Source organism: Hypomesus transpacificus, chromosome 22 (genome assembly GCF_021917145.1).
Source record: "Hypomesus transpacificus isolate Combined female chromosome 22, fHypTra1, whole genome shotgun sequence".
NCBI lineage: Eukaryota > Metazoa > Chordata > Actinopteri > Osmeriformes > Osmeridae > Hypomesus > Hypomesus transpacificus.
Genome location: NC_061081.1, coordinates 10,882,053 through 10,901,079, shown reverse-complemented (window position 1 = coordinate 10,901,079; position 19,027 = coordinate 10,882,053). Strand labels below are relative to the sequence as shown.

Genomic DNA, 19,027 nt, shown 5'->3' with positions numbered 1-19,027 from the left:
AACGCAGGGAACAAAAATATATGTCTAGTTACTCGGCTTTCGAAAACACCATTTGTGTGCACATTGGCTTTCAGTGTGAGAAGGCATCTCTGGAGTCGTTTGGATAACAATACAACAACATGGATGCTGAGGTGATGACCCTGCCTCCTCTTCTACCTTGTACACCCAGACCAGCCAATGGAAACCATGACATGCAGCTGCAACCAAAGGCTGAGCCAATAAACCTTGCTGAGTTGAACAGAGGAGAAAGCAGAGGTGTGTGTGTGTGTGTGTGTATTAGCCTGAAGAAATCACTGGTAATACAAGGTAACATTGCAACACTATGTAATTGCTTGAGCAGCTGAAAGGACTTTGCGTATTAAACACTGTGCAAACACTTAGCCAAACAAGTCAAGTACTTTTTTTTGCTACAATATCTAGTAGGACGCACTACGTACAGATAAACAGCCTAACCCGTCATTAAAGAGTTATCTAGTGCTGTCAACAATCGTTCATGCATCTGTAATTTGGGCTCGTCTTTTCGGGTTTATGGTGCCAACTTGTCTTGTTGCATTAATCCAAACACAGGTTATAAAAGCTGTTACAGTTATACTGTAAAAATGTTTTCCCCAATAGCTAAACAAATACTTTAGCTACCCAATGGCGCTTTGTTTATCTTCTCTGTTTTGACAGGTGCATGTGTTGTAACATGACAGGTGTGCATTACTAGAAAGGCAGTAGCAGCATCCTGGCTGGATGACATGCTTATATAATTAGCTAGCTTACAAGCTAAACAGCCTTCTACGTTCTTGATTTTACGAGCATCTCTTGTCTCGCTCTCGCAAGGTAGCTAGCTGTCAGCAAGCTAGCAGGCTAGCGTTAGCTAACTAACCATCCATATTGACTGCTCGCTAGCATGTTTACCATGAACATATTGCACACACAATTATCAAAGGCAAAAACATAGACTTACTGTTTTTGGACAAGCTCTTCGGCTGTTGGGGGCCCCTGTTGTTGCTGGAATGATTTGAGAGACTCAAAGGCCTTCATTAGCTTCTCCATGGTGGCCATTTTAACGACAGTAGCTAGCTTAGCAGGCTAATATTTACAAATTGAGCTAGCACAATCGACTAGGGGGGCAAAACAGCGAACGCACGGGGAAGCAAGCAGTGCGTAGCTGGACGAGCGTGTAGGCGCTGCTCGCGACAGCTACGACAGCCTATCCACCTTCGCTTTCACTACACTATATTTCGTATTTCTTCACAATATTGACTGTAAATGGACGGGTTGTTGATTGACATACCAGCCTACGATAAAAAACCATCCCTAATGTGCCCCGACAATCTCACAAGGAAGGAAGTGGCAGCAGTGGCAGCTTGAGAAGGGTGGAGCAAACGGGTGACCAGTAGCCAATCAGAAGAATTAATCTTTTTAAATGACAGTACATCGGCAAATAAGCCTACGCGAAAGGGTTTTGGCTGCAACGAATGGTTGTTAAGAGCACCTTTTTTGTCTTGAGCATCAAAGGGGCGGAATTTCTGCGCGATCAGATCGATAAATCATCTGCAGCACGGGTTGCCTGCCCGTCCCCGTATCCAGTTTGGAATGATGGTTTTAAAACGGTGTTTATAGTTGCAATCAACCCGGTGCCTTACTGGTTGAATCATGTGATTGCAGATTGGGATGACGTCGTGCATGAAATACTGGAAAAACACCTGCATGACAGACATGCAAAACACACCCAAAGTTTCTCTCTCACACACTCACACAAATAATTCAAATAACTTTCCTGAACATAATATGTGATTTTTATTCACCAAACATTAATCAGATATACTTGATATCGGTCATAAAAATGATATATAGAACAAAAGAGTCGGGGAGTCAAGTTTGTTTTTATACAAACGGCAGTGTATTATTTCATAATTACAAATGTCAGATATGGTACAACACCCAGTGATACAACTTGTACAAGAATTACATTGACTGCAGTGGTTGAACAACATGACTGTACATAAAAACAAAATAAAAAAAAAATGAAATAGGAAAATGAAATAAAAAACAACCTAATAAGTCACCCGGTCACCTTGAGTTGCTAAAGGTCTCTTCATCTACCAGATACAGTATGGTAGGATGTGAAGATTGTGTACGTCGAGAAACCTGAAGTTTATAACCAAGACATGCTTGAGTCAAACATAAGTATTTCTTTAAAACAGGCATTACAATGCACTTGGTGCGGACATTCAAAACTGTTTGAGCTGTAAGTTCCTCTTCAGCCGCATTTAGGACCTCTCAGAAATGGAAGGGTAGAGAGGGGTAAAACCAAAGAAAAACAAACGTGAGCAATTGGCACATAAACTGTATGTTGGTAAAAGGCATGTCAGTCTTCAGTTAAAATGTCACATCATAAAAATAACAATAAAAATATCTATTTTTTTTAATTTGATGTCATGGTTGGCATTGTTGGCAACAAGGTACATCAAGACAGTTGCTATTGTCATTGTTAGAACACTCTATAGTGCAATGATACTAAACATCTGTTTACTGCTATAATGGCAAACCTTTCCCGGAGGGTGACAGAATGTTTGTGTGTGCGTGTCTGTGTGTGAGTGCATGTGTCTGTGTGTCTGTGTGTGAGTGCATGTGTGTGCGTGTCTGTGTGTGAGTGCATGTGTCTGTGTGTGAGTGCATGTGTCTGTGTGTGAGTGCATGTGTCTGTGTGTGAGTGCATGTGCGTGTGTAGGCGGGTTGCCACTTTTAAAGAGCTTCCAGCTTTAGAAGTCCATCATTTACATTATCTTTGAGGCTATAAGAACAAGACTAGATATAACGAGAGGAAGTGGCTTTGTCACGGCCTGCAAGTAAACACTGAAGAAAAGGAAGTGGAGAAACACCTAGCCATTGACCAGAGCAAGCTTAGCTTCTATTTCACCCCCCTAATGTGGTTAAAGAACGTGCTGTAGAGGGGGCATCTATTAGAGCATAGCAGGCTTTTCCACCATGTGAGGGCCAACGGGAACCAGAGAAGAATCTGCGTACTGTGAGACATACAATGGCTGGGTACATATGGATAAAAGTGATGTAGGGTACTACTGACATAATGACTCTTTGAGGACGGCAAAAAAAAGCGAATTATATCTTCTGTTTGGATTTTTTTACCCAGATTCTGATTGATTGTTTACATCGAAGAGCAGTGGTCCATCATTAACGGCATCACAAAAGGATGACCAAAATTCTGGAGTACAGCACTGTGTCATGAAAGTCAAACCTCTGATTGATAACCAGATTGTCCATTAAAGGGTTCAACGGGGTCATGGTGACAGTATGATTTGCACGCATAACAAGAAGAAACAGATTCAACGTAAGTATTTCACAGCATTAAAAAGTAGGGTTACACAGGTGACAAGTATTCTCTGGAAAGAAAAAAAGACAATGAAAACCAAAAACAAAGAAGGATGACAAAAGTTGACCTTAGTGACACTTGTGACACGGTGACTAAATGTACAGGTCACCGCCATAACAGGATGGAGTGGAAAGGATGTTTCCTATAGCATGACTAAAGCACACAAAAACACGTGACCCTGTGAGTCTTTAGATTTCCTGTACATTGGGGATCATATATACTGTATATTATATATATTGTTAGATTTTTTTCCACACATACACATCTCAAGTCATTCCTATGAGAAGAGCAAGAGGGACAAACAAGACGTGGTAGAGTCAATGATGCAAGTCCGTATGCAAGTCTCTCTTCCTTAGTCAGTGTCAGTCTGCCACATTCAACTAGGGAAAGCCACTGACAATGTAGACAGGACATGTAGTTAAAACCATCCCATGGGCTGCCAGAGTTAAAACATTAAAATAAAGAAGTATTGAAGTGAATGAGGGAACTGCCTTGGCATTATTGACAGATGGTACTTTGCGACGGGTGATAAAGAAATCCTGAAACATAATTCAGATCCATCGTTTCATCCGATGAAAGTTGTTGTTGCAAGTTCTGATATTCAAGCTATTTTGTCTTCAAGAGGAAACCAGTCTGAATTGAAATGTCAGTTTCTGATACTGTATATCAAGTTCATCGTCATTTTTATCTTCATCGCTTAAGGCCGCCAATTTATTCTACACACACCTATCTTTTTTCTTTCTTTTTTGCTTCCTTTCTCTTTCTGAAAATCTGGAATGTTGATTGCAAGTGATGGGGCATTTCAGGTAATGAGTGCTTTAAACTATAACGCAATGTGTTCACACTAAGCAGACAATGTTGTTGAAATGTAATAAGAAGTGAGTTCAATCAGAGCAGATTTGAGAAGGATGTATTGCGATAGGAAAGAAAACCTTCTCCTGAGTGAAGGATGCAGGAGACTTTCCTCATGGTGCTTTCCCAGTGGATACACAATCCCATTTGGAATGAAGCACTGGATTCTGAGAACGCTCTCTTGAGTGTCTGAGCTTAACAAAGACTAGTGGATTCTAGGAATGACAATGATACAAAGTCTATTCCATATCTAGCCTACTTTAAATATCCCTTTTGTGAGTGAAAAATATATCTAATTGCATTTAAATTCTGGGACACCTTTTATAGTATTCTTCTTTTTTCACTTGCCAAATATGAGATTGATTAGAATATAGATTCAATGTATAAAATTAATCAATTATGTCACTGCTGGATAGTAACAAGTATTAATAAAATGACTGTCACTTGCCCTTCCTCCATTTAACAACACCAATGGTAGGCAAACCAGTCGAATCCAGAATGTTATACATCAGTTTACAGGGCACCAAGAAAGGAACAGGAATTACTGTGGGACCCAATTCCAAATCAAACCAGAGACCCATATACACTGGCCTAGCAAACTTAGAGTGAAGGGCAACTTAGTAGACTTCACAATATTGTGACAGAGCAGACAAATTAGATTTTGTGCAATGCTTTGTACACTTGTGCAGTCTTCAATAATATGGACAGGGTCTTTTGAGTTTAGGTGGAAGGGTTTGGTTTGGAACTGGGTGTACATGATATAATGATATTAGAATCTGACGCTGGGCAAAAGCACTTGACGTAAAAAAGAAAAGAAAGGGGCTTTATGCTACATCTAGAAAATCAAAATACTAGCTTTACTGTGCTTAAAAAAAAAAAAGAAAAAAAAAAAGCAATCCTCAATACTCATTTTCCATACTCATTCTAAAGAAAAGAAAAAAATACATGTTATGTATGCATTCAAGTGGTACTTATATGGCTTTTTTGTACAATACAACCTTTAGTGAAAATATACATCTAGACATAATTCAAGTACAAATGTACAAAATCTTTAAACTCATACTTTTGCTTTTAATTATAATACACTTTTAATACATCTCATAAATACAGGTCAACATTCATCGAGTTCGTAAGATTTGCGCTCTTGATGGGCGGCGACTGTTGCCGTGGGGCGGAGGGGTGGGAGGTTGGTGAGGGGTGAGATGGGGGAAGGGGGGAGTGGTTTAGAGGTGAGCGGGATCATCTGTCTCTTCCTCGCTGTAGCCACTTTTAAAGCAGACCTGGAAACAGCCAGAACATATGGTTACAAGTGCTGCTCTGTGACCTTTTGCAAATCCCCAACTGACCCCAGATCAGGGACATATTATTTTATTCAAAGACACGTTACGTTGTACCTACTTCCCAACTGGTCTAGGATCAGATAAATGGGAAGCACAATACATTTAAGAGAGGTATAGTAGAAGCCCCTTATTGAAATACCAAACAGAAAGTGTGTGTGTTTTGCCCATACATCAGGACTAAATGTAAGTTGACAGTTAGTATTAGGTATCAAGATCTTCCAAGATGGCAAACAACAAAATCAATCAAATGACCCGTTTTAAAACCTCACAGAACAAAAGATCACATTGACACGGTCCCCTGAAGGCCCCTTCCCCCTCTCGTTCAGACAGGGACCAAGAAACGAGAGGGGGTTGCGGGAGTAGTCATAGAGAAGGATAGAGAGAAAGTAAGTACCTTAACCCCCACCCCCTCGGACCGCCGCGGGAGCGCTAGAACTTGCCTCGCGTCTGAAGAGGCGGTAAAAGAAGCCTCTCTTTGGTGGGGGGTGGGGCCGGTTCACGTCCAGGTCGGAGCACAGCGTCCCGTCCGTCTCATACACGTTGATCTCCTTGAAGCACTCCATCTCAATCATCTGGGGGTCGGAGGCCATAGGGAAGGGGGTCACTTTTGGTATGTTTGAGTGTCCCCAAAGAGAAAGATAACTGCACAGTGGTGATACTTCAAGCTAGGGATATTATTGTATTATTATTATTATGCATATTATTATGTACTGTATCTTATACAGGGAGGGAAATAGAGCTGGGCTCTTCCAACTTCTATCTCCAAGTATAAATGTATTATTGGTTTGATTGATTTTTGTAACTGAATAATAATTAATGTCTAATTAAATCTGTATTTGAGAAGACTATAGGTTCTAGTTCAGTTTGTCAAAATACAGTGATTTATTTTTATGTGACTGTTATTTGTAGTATGTGTCTGCATTTGACCCCTGTGTCTGTATCACTGTCTCTCTGTAACAGAAGGAGATCATCACTGCGGCCCACTCTGGCCTGTCCCGGGATGCAATACCTCGTTCTGCCAGGGGATGGAGACACTGCCTGTGACAAACTTGTGGTAGAAGTCATCGTCCGTCGGGTCAAGGTTGACGCCTTTGACTGTGGAGAACTGCTCGATGTCAAGGACGTCTTTACAGTACACGGCCCTTGGCTGCCAAATAGAGAGAGAGTGAGAGAGATGGTGGGTGGAGAAAGGAGGAGAGAGACAGATAGAGAGAAAGTGGGGGGGGGGTTTGTTTCAGGGTTTTGAGGAACAAAAGTGCTGACTCAGTTCCAAACTAACACTCTGACAATCTTCAACATGTCTAGTCTTATTTAGGCACCACCCTTATTTCCAGTCATCGATTTGCATTTTGCATGCTGGTTAGATGTGGAGGAATGTGTTTATTTACGGCAACACTGGTATTTCCTGTGTAAAGATTCTTGCTTCGGTGTACAGACTGTGTGTGTGTGTTTGCATGTGTGTGTGTGAATGCTCTGTGTATGTTTTCACAGTCTATGTGTGTGTGTTCCTTACGTCTGGGCTAAAGGGAGGATCCAGCATGTTGGCCTCCAGACGTTTGAAGTTGATGTTTCTGAAGATGGCGTGCTGCTTGACCTCCACGGCGCCACGCCCCTGGCAGCCCAGACGCTCCTTGGGGTCCTTCGTCAGCAGCTGAAACAGAGATAGGAGGTAGAACAGGATGTGACCTCATAGCGGATAGACAGGCATTGAATGCTAGAATTCGGTAATTCCAGTTCCACATTCTGATTCTGAGTGAGTCACGTGGTTGAGCGGTTAGGGACTCGGGCTAGTAATCTGAAGATTGCCAGTTCGATTCCCGGGCGTGCCAAATTACGCTGTGTCCTTGGGTAAAGCAGTTCACCCTACTTGCCTCGGGGGAATGTCCCTGTACTTACTGTAAGTCGCTCTGGATAAGATCGTCTGCTAAATGACTAAATGTAAATGTAATGTAAATGCTTCTGAAAACATTCCAGACCCACCTGTCTTCTTCTCATTCAGTTTCTTTGAAAGAATACGGCATCTGACCACATACTTTTTACGTTTTGTGTGTGTGTGTGTGTGGAGAAAGGTCCCATAAAACCTTGTGTGTTAACAGATTGTGCACAAAGTGTGCCAACACACACACACACACACACACACACAGGGGGAGTACTGAAGGCTTATATGGTTCATGGGATTCCTCCTCTGGTTAGCTCCCGACAGCTTTATGACCATCCTAATCCTTTTCTCCCTGTCTCTAGTCACACACTCAAACATTCCTACTGTATCCCATACTCTGGAAACCTCCCCTTGGTGCACATCCGACTCTACTCAAACGTAAATCCTTACACCGACTTACACATACAGAGACACACATACACAACTCGGGGAGGCTACAAAGAAAAAGATAAATCACATGAGTACCTAGGAATCTCGGAGTGCACACTTCCTGAACTATTCCTGTGGTTAAAGTCAAGTGGCAACATTTTCAACGAGAAAATGTTGCAGCCAGCATGCTGTAGTTGTCACTGAGGTGGTGATGGTTACTTCACCAACAACTTCATAGCACTCCGCTCTCTCATCCTCTTTCACTCTTCCCTTCTCTGTTTCTCTCTCTCCTCCCTCCCTCTCTACCTCTTGCCTCCCCTCTTTTCACCAGGCCAAAGAACTTCTAAACATCTTCCGTTCTTTCACCGTCTCTGCTCACTCAACTATTCTGGTCTGTGGTGATCCTCCTTGCAGATAAGAGGGCACAGACCATCTATCTCTCTCTCCCTCTCCCGCTCTCTTTGTCTACCTCTTTAAAGCCCTCCCCTCGCACTCTTGCTCCCCCATCTCAGCATTCTCTCTCGCCCTCCCGCTCTCTCTCCTTCTCTCCCTGGGGAGTCTTTGAATGGGCTGAACCTGAGGTTGGGATGTTCCATGGCGTCACACAAATGAGTGCCCCCCTCCCACCCCTGTAGCACATTGGTTCCCCCAGGAGACAGAGAAGAACGAGAAGGAGGGATGAGAGAATAGAGGTATAGGACCGAAGAGTTAAGAAGTGTAAAAAAGACATGGGAAAAACCCTTTTCCATTTTAAGTAATTTATCTTAACACCGAATTTATGACTCTACAAAATACTCTACAAAATTTTATGTTATTCACTTTACAGTCTAAAATTATAATTGTTTCACAATAATGCTTTATTTAAAAAACACTGAGTTTTTATGGTACAGTAGATTCTTTGTTCTACAATAGCCAACCAATAAAACAGTTATTGGTTTATCTGTGTGAATTCAGTCACAGCCCGAAGCAAAGTACTCTATTGACCTAACCACAGCTCTTACTGCCACATGGAGCGCACACAGACACACAAACACACATACACACACTTTTAACACCACTACACTAAATGTTCTGTCATGGATAAAGTAAACATTAGCACTCGTGACCTCGTATCCTGTGAAACACGGCCTCAGCTCTTGTAATGCTACAAATGAACCACCGTTCACAAAGCAGGGAGAAGTGGTCAACCTCACACACACACACGGTTTCACCTCATCCATGACCCTGGCAGTAGAACACATTACGTTAAAGCTACCCAGTAGTTCTGTGTAGAGGAGTGTATGTAGCACTAATTTATGAAAGAACCCATGGAATATTGCTATGCACTACAAGTTTTTTTTATCTGCCTATCCAGTCATGCTCCCTCCCTCTGTCCCTATCCATCCTGTACTCTATCAGCCCTCCCTCCCTCCAGCCCTCCCTCCCTCCAGCCCTCCCTCCCTCCAGCCCTCCCTCCAGCCCTCCCTCCCTCCAGCCCTCCCTCCCTCCAGCCCTCCCTCCCTCCAGCCCTCCCTCCCTCCCTCCAGCCCTCCCTCCAGCCCTCCCTCCAGCCCTCCCTCCAGCCCTCCCTCCAGCCCTCCCTCCCTCCAGCCCTCCCTCCAGCCCTCCCTCCAGCCCTCCCTCCAGCCCTGCCTCCCTCCAGCCCTCCCTTCCTCCAACCTTCCTTCCAGCCCTCCCTCCAGCCCTCCCACCAACCCTCCCATCATCTCACCTGTCTGCAGATGTCCTTGGACTCCTCTGAGAACTTATCGGAATACTCCTCGGGGTCCTCACGCACTCGCCTGTCCACCTCCTCCCTCTTCACGCGCTCCTTGCGCCTGCGGAAGGGGGACTGGCCTTGGATCATCTCAAACACCAGGCAGCCCAGACCCCACCAGTCTGGGCTGAAGGAATAGCTCTCATTCTGGATCACCTCTGGGGCTGGAGGGAGAGGGAGGAGGAAAGGAGGGCGATAAAGAAGGACCATCATGAAGACTAGACCGAGAGAGATTGGAGTGACCCTCACAAACTCAAAGCTAGACACGGCCAGAAAGAGAGATAGAGGCAGACAAAGACAGAGAGGTAGAGATAGAAGGAAGTAACCGTTGCTGTCCCTCTCACCCATGTAACCGACGGTACCCACTCTCCCTCGTATCGTCTCTCCGTCTGGGATTTGGACGGCCAGCCCCAGGTCAGAGATGCGGATGTGTCCTGGGGAGAACCAACACACAAAGACGCTCAGGAGCAAGCCATTGCCACGGTTACAAGCATACATCCTATAGTACACACGTGTCCCTCTCTAGGGGCAGTGGTCGATGGCTACACCTGACCAGCTGATTGTAAGTCTAAATAGATGGATGTAGAGGTGGAACGGAGAAAGAAGCGGGTGAAGAGGCTTGAAACTCACCACGGTCGTCCAGGAGAATGTTCTCAGGTTTCAAATCCCTACCGCAATAAAAAAAGAATGTTTTTATTAAGATTATCCCAATTGCAGTCCATATCCAAGTCCTTAACCAACAGACACATATGCACCCGCCCTCCCCCCACACACACGCGCACACACACACCTGTAGACGATCCTTTCACGGTGCAGATCCTCCAGGCCGCAGCAGATCTCGGCAGCGTAGAAGATGGCTCTCTGCTCATCGAAGCCAGAGTTGCCCATGTTGTAGATGTGGAACTTGAGATCGCCCCCGTTCATGATGGTCAGCACAAGACACAGGGCGTCCTTGGTCTCATACGCATAGGCTAAACTAACCTGGGGGGGGAATAGAGACAGAGAGAGAGAAGGGGGGGGAGAGTAAGCGAGAGAGAAAGCGAGAGCGAGAGAGTAAGAGAGAGAGCGAGAGAGACAGGGGGGTAGAGTAAGCGAGAGAGAAAGCGAGAGCGAGAGAGTGAGAGCGAGAGAGACAGGGGGTAGAGTAAGCGAGAGAGAGCATTGATAGAGAAAATGCCGCATCAGATCAGGCGAGGATTGTGTTTGACATGACCTGGGATGTGTCCCAGGATGCATTGCAAACCAATACAAACACAAGCACACATACAACCCTCCAGTCTGAGGTCAAGCTGGACTAAAATAACAACCATCACCAGTAGAAACACAGCATGAAATAACAACTTCATTGTGTCTCCATGGAAACAGTGAGTGAAAAGGCCACACTGCCTGGACAATGTGTGGCTATAAAAAGACACTTACAGTAACAAGGGACCACAGTGATTACATACACAACTAATGTAACAGTCACCCTCACACAGTTATAATAGGGTTTCTGTGTGTGTGTGTGTGTGTGTGTGTGTGTGTGTGTGTGTGTGTGTGTGTGTGTGTAGGGGGCGATTTGTATGATTGTGCGTGTCACAACCACCAGAATGTACACAGCGTCAGAAAGAATCAGGCTCTATTCCACTGCTCTTCCCATCCTCTTGTCCCTAACCCTGCCTCTGGGTCAATAACACATGGGGCACTTTGGTTTGGTGTGTGTGTTTACTGCACTGAAGAATTCCATCTGCTATAGTAATGCTCTAAAATATATGTTTGTAAAACCTACGCAAGAGAAAACGGGAAAAGCTTTGGGAGTGGGACAAATAAATAAACACACACACACACTCAATTCAGTTCTGAAAAAGGCTAAGCTCAGCTCCTGAATGAGATAGGACAGGATCACCATGTCAGGATCACCACAGTCTGTGTCCCTCGCACACACACACACACACACACACACACACACACACACACACACACACACACAGACATCAAAGCCAACCCTTACACAGCACTCTGGTGGCCTTGCTACAATCTTCTGCACACTACACACACTAACACACCACACGTAACTAGATATCAAACAACTAATAGAGAGAGTAGAGTAACATCATGACACAAAAAAAAGAAAAAAGAAAGAGAGTGATAAAGATGGAAAAGAGAAAGACGTAACAGAATGCTACAGGTAGACAGGAAGAGAATCAGGCAATTAAAGCGAGGGGGAGGGAGAGAGAAAGAGAGACAAAAAGCAAGAGAGAAAGCGAGAGAGAGAGAGACAGAGAGAGAGAGAGAGAGAGAGAGAGAGAGACAGAGAGAGACAGAGAGAGACAGAGAGAGACAGAGAGAGAGAGAGAGAGAGAGAGAGAGAGAGAGAGAGAGAGAGAGAGAGAGAGAGAGAGAGAGAGAGAGAGAAAAAGAGAAGGAGGGTGTACTTGACTCTTCCCTCTGCTGCTGCTGTTTGGTCAGCGTTGCTAGGCAACAGAGCCACTCTCATAGGTAGAGAGGCACATGAAGAGGCCATGCTTCAGCCCGCAGCTGAGAACACACACGCGCGCAAGCACGCACAAACATATTGTACAATCCGACACATGCCTGCAACATAAGCAAGGGGAATTTACTGTACACCATACAGACACACACCAACAAAGCACGTACACTTTGTGCTGGAGAGAAACTTAATGTGACTAAATGTATGCATTTAGCAGATGCTTTTTCCCAAGCAGTTCAGGGGAAGATTTTAACCTGCGACTTTCATCTGCAGACAAGCGCTCCAACCATTGAGCCATACCCTCCCCTTTAGACACGCACACACAGTCAATGTCAATGAGATTACCCAGCCTGTGCTGTCCAACAACTGGTAAGAAGCAAGCTGCTTAATACGGGGGCAGCCACATAAACACCACTTCACAGTGTGTGAGTGTGTGTCACCTGTGAGTCACCCAAACAAGGACACCCAACCGGAGAGCTTTTCCAATGCTTCAAAGCATCCATCCACACTCCAGGAAGAACCCTGGGAGAACAGTTGGAGTGTGTTCTGTTCTGTGTCCAGTAACCTGTGATTCATCTCAGTGGGATCGTCACCATGTCACACGTTGTTCTTTATGGGGAGGGAGGGGGGAAGGTTTGGATCTTTCGGGGTCTTTTGACGTTGCTTACATAATGCCATTACTACGTTGACACTGGTGAACACTGTCCCCACTGTATGTGTAACAATGCTTTTGCTGGGTTATAAAATCACTCTGTAAAAGTGTCCAAACTTTCTGGGAGACTTTTTACTGAAGTCTTCTGAGGTGAAAATTGGAGCTCTGGAGACGGTGTGTGGGTGTGTTTGTGTGTGTGTGTGTGTGTGTAAAAAAGAGACAGCAAGAGAAAGAGAGAGAGCGTTTTCTTTCTCCTGGGTGTGTTAAGAGAACTGAAGGGGCTATTCTTTTGCTTTGCTTGCCCAGACTGTGATCATGTTTAGCCAGGGCAGTTGTGCCAGTCATTGTGCCAGTCATCATCGTGCACAAGAGCAGACAAACGCTGTGACAGTCAACACACACACAAGCTCATTGAAACGCTAACACGAACAGAAACATGCACACCTCATCTTATTCCAACAATGTTAAACCAATAGCACAGCTCCTTTTTTCGTTATTCCTCCAATCATCTTGTGACGACGGTTGCTCTGAGCCAAAACCAAGAATCTGTTTCCTGTTTAAGCACCTGAGAAGATATTGTAAGCCAAGCTACAGTGCCCTCCAAAAGTATTGGAACAGTGAGGCGAATTCCTTTATTTTTGCTGTAGACTGAAAACATTTGGGCTTGACATCAAATAATGAACGTGAGACCAGAGATCAACGTTTCAGCTTTTATTTCCAGGTATTTACATCAGGATCTGATGCACAACTAAGAAAATATCACATTTTGTTTGAATCCACCCATTTGTCATGTGAGCAAAAGTATTGGAACAGATATACTTAAAACATATTTAAGTGAATAAGACTTAATATTTAGTTGCAAATCCTTTGCTTTCAATAACTGCAGCAAGTCTGTGACCCATTGACGTCACCAAACTTTTGCATTCTTCCTTTTTGATGCTTTCCCAGGCTTTCACTGCAGCCTCTTTCAGTTGTTGTTTGTTTTGTGGGGTTCCTCCCTTCAGTCTCCTCTTAAGCAGGTAAAATGCATGCTCTATAGGGTTTAAGTCTGGAGATTGACTTGGCCAGTCTAATACCTTCCATTTCTTGCCCCTGATGAACTCCTTTGTTGTTTTTGCAGTGTGTTTTGGGTCGTTATCTTGCTGCATGATGAAGGCTCTGCCAATCAGTTTGGTTGCATCTTTCCTTAAATTGGCAGACAAAATGTTTCTGTAGACTTCCGAGTTCATTTTGCTGCTGCCATCATGTGTTACATCCTCAATGAAGATTAATGAGCCCGTCCTAGAAGAAGCCATGCAAGCCCAAGCCATGACATTACCTCCACCGTGTTTCACAGATGAGCTTGTGTGTTTGGGATCATGAGCAGTTCCTTTCTTTCTCCAAACTTTAGCCTTTCCATCACTTTGGTAAAAGTTAATCTTTGTCTCATCAGTCCATAAAACTTTGTCCCAGAATTTTTGAGGTTCATCTCTGTACTTTTTGGCAAATTCCAGCCTGGCCTTCCTATTCTTCTTGCTAATGAGTGGTTTGCATCTTCTGGTGTAGCCCTTGTACTTTTGTTCATGAAGTCTTCTGCGAACAGTAGATAGTGATACCTTCACTCCTGCCATCTGGAGGTTGTTGCTGATCTCACTAACAGTTGTTTTAGGGTCTTTCTTTACAGCTCTCACAATGTTTCTGTCATCAACTGCTGATGTTTTCCTTGGTCTACCTGTTCGACGTCTGTTACTTAGTACACCAGTAGTTTTCTTCTTCTTCAGGACATTCCAAATGGTTGTACTGGCTATGGCCAATGTTTCTGCAATGGCTCTGATTGATTTTCCATCTTCTCTAAGACTCACAATTGCTTGTTTTTCACCCAAAGACAGCGCTCCGGTTTTCATGTTGTTTTCACCTCTGAATACAGTCTGCATAGACAAAACCTATCTTACCCAATCTGAACCTGAGTGTAGACATTCAGTGGTATTTATTGATTGAATAATGTATGTAATAGGACACACCTGGGCAACAAAACACACCTGTCAGTCATATGTTCCAATACTTTTGCTCACGTGACAAATGGGTGGGTTCGAACAAAAAGGTGATATTTTCTAATTTGTGCATCAGATCCTGATGTAAATACCTGGAAATAAAAGCTGAAACGTTGATCTCTGGTTTCACATTCATCGTTTGATGTCAAGCCCAAATGTTTTCAGTCTACAGCAAAAATAAAGGAATTGGCCTCACTGTTCCAATACTTTTGGAGGGCACTGTATATGAAATGGAATATTCCTCATATTCCTCCAAGGAAGAGAAAGTGCTCCTCACTCATGTGTTTGGCCATGACCAAAACACAGTTTTTTTAACGTCAGTACTGAAGGCGCTAGTTCATTATGATCACAGTTTAAATGGGTTGAATAAAATGCACAATACAGGATACCGCAAACCATGCATAGACTTAACAGGAAATGTAAAATGACACAGGTAGACCAAGGAAGACATACATTATTTACATAAACAAACATTGGCACACACACACACACACACAAAAACAGATAGACAGGGAGGCACTCTCATACACAAACACAGTGAAACACACATTATGAATCTGGAGAAAGGGTTGAATAAGAAAAAGTAGTACTTACTACAAAACTACTGTTAACTTTTTCTAAAATGCGTTTTTCGTTTAGTGCCATTGCTTCACCTTTTCTCTTCTTCACGCGTTTCTTTTCCAGCTTTTTACAGGCGTACATCTTACCAGTGGCCCGGACCTGGCAGGCACAAACCTGAGAGGAGACACAGACACAGACAGCTTAGAATGCTGCCACACACACACACACACACTGACACACACATTCACAAACACACCCACACACACACACAGAGAATACTTCTCACCTCGCCAAATCCACCCTTTCCTAGTACTCTGTAATGTCTGAAGGTATTTTTGGTTACTGGTTGCCTGATGGGGGGAGGCAGAGAAAGAAAAAATGAGAAAAGTTATTCTACTTGTTGACTGGTGTATAGCAAACATCCTTCATCCATGTATTGATCAGACTTGTTTCCATAATCTCCTTTGGTTACCCATCTCCTTTGGTTACCCATCTCCTTTGGTTACCCAAGCAAAACATCATTCATTATTTACAACTCTTAAACAATCACATTGATGGTCCATGGAAGGCTTTTAGTGTTCCGTAGGTTTTCAAGCCCTAAGGCCCTTTTGGTCATTCCTCATTCTGAATTCATTCTTTACAGCGCAACTTCTAAAACTGTCACTGTGAATTGTTTTAGACATGGTGTTCGGGGGATTGGGGGGGTCAGGTGGCTAACGTAGAAACTAGAAGTGAAACTACACTGTGAAACTGTCGAAGGTCCTGTCTAACCTGGTGGAGCTGGGAGGGTAACCTTTGGTTTCACAGCACGAGGCAAGATCAATCAAGCCCAGAGAAACATTTGAAGGGATTTGAAGCAGTATTTTGACAGGATGATACATGCTGGATTTAATTACGCTTCCATAGCCTATAACCATACCGAGCCAAAACCTCGGTAACACCGGAATGCCATGTGAAACAGATTTTTTTCAAGCTGAAAAAAATCGAGTGACCGGGACTGACTTCATCAACCAATGGGAGTGCTCACCTCTCCAGCCACTTCCACTGCAGGAAGCGAGAGAAGTACATTGTCTCCTGGTAGGCAGAGAAGGGCGCTCCACTCAGGTACTCACGAGCAATCCTGTAGAGGGACAATGAGAGGGATGAAGGAGTTGAACGGTGGAGGTGGGTGGAAGGAAGGAGTGGGGGAAATGCAAGGAAGAGGGATCAGAAGGAGGAGAAATAGACATTGGTCATTTAACAAGGTAAAATGGTCGTTATTGACTCCAGTGAGAGAGTACCTTCTAACCTAACTAAAACCTTTTTTTGACCGTGGTCAGCCAAGCTCTGACCATGCGTCAACATTCTATGACGCTGGCATCATGCTGAGTCTCCTACGTTCCTCTGGGTTGCCAGGTTTGGCGCTGGGTAGGGGAGGCAGACATTCCACCCCCCACGCGCTGCCCACCCAAGGGAGAGATAGAAGACTGAAATGTTTCCACAATGTTGCACTCAGACCTTCATTGGAAACGGTGTCTGTGTGTGTGTGTCCTGTTCAAAGGAGAGCCTCAAGAAAGAAGTGTTGGACAGTGCTCAGTGTCAATACTACACCGTGAAATATAAAATATGCCTTTGAAATGAGAACATTCCACTCACTTCAACCAGGAAACTTGGCCTTCTGGGAAAATGGTCTTGAAGGAGCTGGCGGTTGGCTAGAAAAGCCCTGAAACGCCTAATCTCACCCCGCCAGACTGTCTCTGTGTGTGTGTGTGTGTTTATCTGTTGTATGATAGTCAGAATGGACTGGAGCTCATATCTGTTTTTAAAATGACCCAACAGGGTCTAGAAACCCTGGTTAGCTAGGTCTGATAAAGAGACTCAGCCTAGCCTTAGCATAGCTTAGGCTAGCCTTAGCATAGTTTACCTTTAGCATTGCCACTGCCACTGCCTTGATCAGCCTAACGTAGCTTAGCCATTGCATAGCTTAGAGCTATCATATTAATATAAAGATTATTAATATGGATGGCCATAACATTAACCTATCTTTTTGGTGAATTATCAAGTACTATGATATCTGAAAATGATTCCATACGGTGGCCTCCCACCTTTCGTTTCTCCAATGGGAATGTTTCTCAAAAGGTATCATAACACCACTGCAACTTTGATAAATATACCTCAATTTGCATTGCAAGCACCAATATTTTCATCCTGTAATACTAGACAAATGATATGTGTGTGTGTGTCTCAGATTGGACATCCAATTTCTAGAAGGGGCTCAGTTCTGTATAAGGGCCAGAATTACTATGGGAAATAATCCCTGATCTGTTCTGTTCATTCCTCCTGGCTCTGGGGCTGTAGCAGGAAACTAAAACACCTGCAAGAGGGTGTGTGAGAGAGTATATGTGTGTGTGTGTGTGTATGAGTGTGTGTGTGTGTGTGTGTGTGTGTGTGTGTGTGTGTGTGTGTGTGTGTGTGTGTGTAAAAGTGTATAAGGGAACACTGAGGCGGCTGTTGTTCTCATGCCAGACGTCCGGATGCCCTCTCTGCCCGGTACTTTCTTTCATTCGGCTCCATTTTGTGTGTGTGTGTGTGTGTGTGCTTTTTCATACTGCTCCAGGTGCCAGCTGCCTCATCATCATTACTCTGACAGGGTGAGCTCTGTCCAACACACACCATGCCCTCCTCACACAGGCACACACATACACAACCCTAAACATCCACACACTCACCTCCAAACGGAGCCTTTACTACACACGCAAACTCTCCTTTCCAACATTGCTGTTTCAGGTGCGTACCTCGAAACACCATTCCTTACGACAATTGAAACCATTTTATCCAGTCAGATTTGGGCTGTGCGTGATTGATGGGTCACGCAACCAATGAGGTGTCTTGGTGCACCCAACTGACAGGTGTCGAGGCCATGAGGTGACATTACCTGGTGCACTCGTTGAAGAGCTCCTTGCAGGGGGTCTGCTCCAGCTTCTCACGACACTCCCCCACCACGTCCTGAGGTATGTCTCGTAGATGGGCCGCTGACTGGAGAGACACACAGGAAATACACGTCACACACTCACATTGAACCAGCATGTGTATGTCATGTTGTGTAGAGTTGTTTAGGTGATGCGATTAGCTGTGTGTTTGGGTGTGTGTTTCCTTTACATACCCCATTATTAAAGTATGTGTCTAAAAGATTCAGTCCATAGTCCCTCCTCTTCTCATCTGGAGCCAGCTGGTACAGAGCCTGTGGAAAAGAAGGACACGAGTGAAGAACAAACACACAGGTCCCTCGAAACCCTTTCTTGTCTTTGAGTTTGACTCCAGGACGTCTCATCCCTCTAAATTCTTTCCAGAACCATCCCAATTCTGTTCCTCTCTTCTGTTCTCCTCACCTCTTCATCATTCCACTAGTGGAGATAGATAGAAGAGAGAGAGAGCGAGAGAGAGCGAGAGAGAGCGAGAGAGAGCGAGAGAGAGCGAGAGAGAGCGAGAGAGAGCGAGAGAGAGCGAGAGAGAGAGCGAGAGAGAGAGAGCGATATAAGAGATAAGAAAGAAAGAAAGAAAGAAAGAAAGAAAGAAAGAAAGAAAGAAAGAAAGAAAGAAAGAAAGAAAGAAAGAAAGAAAGAGAGTAAACTCGTCATGACTCCATAATTAGCCCGTCACCCCACAGTGGAGAGAGGTTTACAGTGAGGGTGATGAT

The 19,027-nt window shown here is 44.2% G+C and overlaps 2 protein-coding genes across 13 annotated transcripts in view; both read right to left on the bottom strand.

Annotated features, from left to right (window-relative positions):
• htt (huntingtin) overlaps window positions 1-1,359 on the bottom strand; it is a 29,292-nt gene extending 27,933 nt beyond the window's left edge. For 8 of the 9 annotated variants that reach the window (XM_047044366.1, XM_047044372.1, XM_047044367.1 and 5 more), the window contains exon 1: window positions 953-1,359. In XM_047044366.1, the coding sequence (XP_046900322.1) occupies window positions 953-1,050 (98 nt within the window). In that variant the 5' untranslated portion in view covers window positions 1,051-1,359. The remainder of the gene's footprint in view (window positions 1-952) is intronic. The other variant, XM_047044370.1, reaches the window with a different exon arrangement.
• Window positions 1,360-1,764: 405 nt separating this feature from the next.
• grk4 (G protein-coupled receptor kinase 4) overlaps window positions 1,765-19,027 on the bottom strand; it is a 31,645-nt gene continuing 14,382 nt past the window's right edge. The window contains exons 4-17 of one of the 4 annotated variants that reach the window (XM_047044422.1): window positions 18,720-18,734; window positions 18,494-18,571; window positions 18,266-18,366; window positions 16,379-16,471; window positions 15,638-15,701; window positions 15,385-15,525; window positions 10,429-10,619; window positions 10,269-10,306; window positions 9,983-10,072; window positions 9,594-9,802; window positions 7,088-7,225; window positions 6,584-6,721; window positions 6,015-6,146; window positions 1,765-5,514 (exon numbers count right to left, since the gene is read on the bottom strand). In XM_047044422.1, coding sequence (XP_046900378.1) covers window positions 5,458-5,514; window positions 6,015-6,146; window positions 6,584-6,721; window positions 7,088-7,225; window positions 9,594-9,802; window positions 9,983-10,072; window positions 10,269-10,306; window positions 10,429-10,619; window positions 15,385-15,525; window positions 15,638-15,701; window positions 16,379-16,471; window positions 18,266-18,366; window positions 18,494-18,571; window positions 18,720-18,734 — 1,485 coding nt within the window. In that variant the 3' untranslated portion in view covers window positions 1,765-5,457. Of the gene's footprint in view, window positions 5,515-5,968; window positions 6,147-6,583; window positions 6,722-7,087; window positions 7,226-9,593; window positions 9,803-9,982; window positions 10,073-10,268; window positions 10,307-10,428; window positions 10,620-15,384; window positions 15,526-15,637; window positions 15,702-16,378; window positions 16,472-18,265; window positions 18,367-18,493; window positions 18,572-18,719; window positions 18,735-19,027 lie in introns of all 4 variants that reach the window. The other 3 variants (XM_047044423.1, XM_047044425.1, XM_047044424.1) reach the window with 3 other exon arrangements.